Here is a 4,332-nt window from a genome sequence, read left to right as displayed (position 1 = left end):
TTAAGCATAAAGTTAGAAATCTTAAGAATGGCTACAAGAAAGCTGGACAAACATGGAATTTTATGTACAGCATATAGAGAAGACAAGTGAGAAAGTTCTTTGGAGGGATTGCTGAGGAGAGACTAATACAAAAACAAATAAAAGAGAATTCATGGCAACTTTGGGGAATGGATAAATCAAACATGTCTATGAGAAGAGAAGAAGACAGATTCAAGGTCACATTTCCCTTTGCAGCCCCCAATGTCCACTTGGTTCTGAGGCAAGTGGCCCATCATGGACATGAAGCCTTCGCAGGGCTCCCTTCACATCCTTGTTCCTCAGGCTGTAGATGAAGGGGTTCAGCATGGGGGTGACCACAGTGTACATCACTGAGGCAACTGAGCTTCTCTGGGAGAAATGGGTCACAGCAGATGTGAGGTAGACCCCTAGGCTTGTGCCATAGAACAAAGAGACCACAGAGAGATGAGACCCACAAGTAGAAAATGCTTTATACTTGCCCTCAGTGGAGGTCATCCTCATTAAGGAGGAGACAATCTGAGAGTTTGAGAAGAGGATCCCGGTGAGGGGAAACATGCACAACAGGGCAGAGTCAACATACAAGCAGATGTTATTGATGAGGGTGTCAGAGCAGGCCACCTTGAGAATCTGAGACAATTCACAGAACAAATGTGGAAGTTCCATGCCTGGACAGAGAGTCAACCACCCTACCAGTAGAATATGAATCAGGGAAACCCAGAAAATGGTGAGCCAACAAATCAGAACCAGGAGGACACAGAGTCGTGGGTTCATGATGACAGAGTAGTGCAAGGGATGGCAGATGGCCACATACCTGTCATAAACCATCACCGTCAAGAGGAAATCATCCATTCCAGCAAAAACCATAAAAAAATACACCTGAGTGATGCATCCTATATAGGAAATATCTTTGCTGTGTGCCTGGATGTTCAGCAGCATCTTGGGGATGGTGGTGGAGGTGAAACAGATGTCAACAAGGGACAGGTTGGAGAGGAAGAAGTACATAGGGGTGTGGAGATGGGGGTCAAAGAGGATAGCCAGGATAATGAGCAGGTTTCCCAGCACAGTGACCAAGTACATGGACAGGAACAAGCCAAAGAGGAGAGGCTGTAGTTCTGGATCTTCTGAGAGGCCCAGAAGGAGGAACACTGATACTTCTGTCTTGTTTCCTGCTCCCATGTAGCTGGTGTGTTTGCTGGAGAAGGAGACAAAAGCAACCTTCAATGAACAGCCAGCTGGCACTTCCTAGTATTTACCTTTGATCCCATTTTGCATGGACATCATTTACCCTTCATTAGTCCTTCCAATGCCAGTGATCCACTCATTGAAGTGGTAGCCCATTTCCATTCTAAATGTGCATAATAATTGAGACTATCTTTGACTTGGTGGAAATCTTTCTCTTTTTATCTGCTACTTACTGGTTCTAATTCTTCTATTCAAATCTGTGGATATAAAGTGGTTTCTTCCTTGAGATGATCTTCCAAAATAATTGAAGACATTTAAGATCTTTGATAACTTTCTTTATTCTGATAACCCTATCCTAATGATTAAGATAGGTTTTCAACTCAAATAACCTTCACTCTGCAACCTGGTGTGTCCTACTGATGTCATAGTTAACTCTCAAAAAGTCTTTTCTCCCCCAAAAAATGTGTTTAGTGCTATTGCCTTTTTAAAATAATGATTTAAAATGCTTTTGTGCTACAAAAGTTGGGTGCATATGGACCACATCTTCCTTATCCATTCGTCCATTGAAGGGCATCTTGGTTCTTTCCACAGTTTGGCAACCGTGGCCATTGCTGCTATAAACATTGGGGTACAGATAGCCCTTCTTTTCACTATATCTGTATCTTTGGGGTAAATACGCAAGAGTGCAATGGCAGGGTCATAGGGAAGTTCTATTTTTAATTTCTTGAGAAATCTCCACACTGTTCTCCAAAGACGCTGCACCAACTTGCATTCCCACCAACAGTGGAAGAGGGTTCCCCTTTCTCCACATCCTCTCCAACACATGTTGTTTCCTGTCTTGCTAATTTTGGCCATTCTAACTGGTGTAAGGTGATACCTCAATGTAGTTTTAATTTGAATCTCCCTGATAGCTAGTGATGATGAACATTTTTTCATATGTCTCATAGCCATTTGTATGTCTTGATTGGAGAAGAGTCTGTCTATATCTTCTGCCCATTTTTTGATATGCTTGTCTGTTTTGTGGGTGTTGAGTTTGAGGAGTTCATTATAGATCCTGGATATCAACCTTTTGTCTGTACTGTCATTTGCAAATATCTTCTCCCATTCCGTGGGTTGCCTCTTTGTTTTCTTTGCTGTGCAGAAGCTTTTGATTTTGATGAAGTCCCAAAAGTTCCTTCGCTTTTCTTTCCTTTGCCTTTGGAGACATATCTTGAAAGAAGTTGCTGTGGCTGATATCGAAGAGATTACTGCCTATGTTCTCCTCCAGGATTCTGATGGATTCCTGTCTCACATTGAGGTCTTTTATCCATTTTGAGTTTATCTTTGTGTACGGTGTAAGAGAATGGTCGAGTTTCATTCTTCTACATATAGCTGCCCAGTTTTCCCAGCACCATCTATTGAAGAGACTGTCTTTTTTCCACTGTATAATTTTTCCTGTTTTGTCGAAGATTAATTGACCACACAGTTGAGGGTCCATATATGGGCTCTGTACTCTGTTCCACTGGTCTATGTGTCTGTTTTTATGCCAGTACCATGCTGTCTTGGTGATCATAGCTTTGTAGTAAAGCTTGAATACCCAACTTTTGTAGCAACATGGACAGGACTGGAAGAGATTATGCTGAGTGAAATCAGTCAAGCAGAGAGTCAATTATCATATGGTTTCACTTATTTTTGGAGCATAACAAATAGCATGGAGGACATGGGGAGTTAGAGAGGAGAAGGGAGTTGGGGGAAATTGGAAGGGGAGGTGAACCATGAGAGACTATGGACTCTGAAAAACAATATGAGGGTTTTGAAGGGGTGGGGGGTGGGAGGTCGGGGTACCAGGTGGTGGGTATTATAGAGGGCACAGATAGCATGGAGCACTGGGTGTGGTGCAAAAATAATGAATACTGTTATGCTTAAAATAAAAAATAAATTAAAAAAATAAAAAACTAAATGCTTTTGTGCACAGTACAATGTTAATAAATAACTATTTTCATTAATGTGTTCCTTTTATGGCAATCACTTTTTGGTAAATAACTGTCCTCAAACACAGTATTATAGAACTGTCATTTAGAAAAAGGGATCTCGAGTCAGACTTTCTGGAATAAAACATTTGGTCTACCAACTTACTCTCTGTGTGACCCTGACAAAGTTGATAATCTCTTGTAGCTGCAGATATCTCAGTTCTACTATAGGAGTAGTAAATATTCCCTGCATTGCATGCCTGGGGAGTGAATTGAATGAGATGACACATGTAATGTTTCTAGTGTGGTTCTTGTGACATACAGAGGACATTTGACAAATGTGGGCTTCTGTTCTTACCATTACAAAAACATTGTCTTGTATGGCTATCATTTATCAATATTCTATTTAAACTGTGGCAGCCATCAAAGATGGAATTCTGATCATCATAAACACAACAGGTATGTCACCTCTTTTGACTACCATGTAGCACTTCTAGTTAATGAAGCCCCTATGCTTCCCTCTTTCTGATACCACCTGCCAAGTGGATTCTTCCAAGAAAGAAGAAAAAGCCTATGGACTACATAAATAAGAAGGGGGGAAATCACAAATCATCAGAAATCATTAAAATGAAATACATAGCATGTGTGAGAGTGTATATTATATGTTCATGCTCACAAGTGGGAGTGTGTTACATTAAAAACCAGAACAGTTAATTGCAAAAAAGATTGATTTGATAAAAAAATATTTAAAGCTTCTATAAATCAAACCTTCCTAAAAATTGAAAGGAAAATTTAAGATGTGAAAATAAATGTCTACATCTCAATAATAGAAAAAGTTTTAGTATTATTAATGTTGATAGAATGCTAATTAATTAAAAGGAAAACAGAACCACTGAGGACCAGTTTAGCTTAGGACAGTGGGTAGAAAAGACTTCTCTGTAATATGAACATTTGAGCTGCTAGAGATAATTAATTAATTAAGAGAAATAAGGAGAGGGGACACATTTTGGGCAGAAAGAATAGAATTTGCAGTTTCCCCAAGTTGGGTGAGCTTGGTAATGGAAGGGATTTAAGAGGCCAGTGAGATGTAGAGCAGACAGTGAGGTTCACGAGGGAGAGAGTATGTGAGAAGCACATGGGGAGCTTCCTGTACTATTCCTTAATGTGCCTATCATGTTAGTAA

General features: G+C 40.2%; 1 protein-coding gene across 1 annotated transcript; it reads right to left on the bottom strand.

Moving 5' to 3' along the window:
• Positions 1-216: 216 nt before the first annotated feature.
• On the bottom strand, positions 217-3,093 carry LOC132009612 (olfactory receptor 7D4-like). The gene is made up of 2 exons (XM_059387647.1): positions 3,055-3,093; positions 217-1,194 (listed from the first exon to the last, which is right to left on the bottom strand). Exon 2 carries the CDS (start codon positions 1,192-1,194, stop codon positions 217-219), a length of 978 nt encoding a protein of 325 aa, XP_059243630.1. The 5' UTR covers positions 3,055-3,093.
• Between the last annotated feature and the right edge of the window lie 1,239 nt (positions 3,094-4,332).

The sequence above is a fragment of the Mustela nigripes genome, chromosome 2 (assembly GCF_022355385.1).
Source record: "Mustela nigripes isolate SB6536 chromosome 2, MUSNIG.SB6536, whole genome shotgun sequence".
Lineage (NCBI taxonomy): Eukaryota > Metazoa > Chordata > Mammalia > Carnivora > Mustelidae > Mustela > Mustela nigripes.
This window is presented reverse-complemented; position numbering and strand designations above follow the sequence as displayed.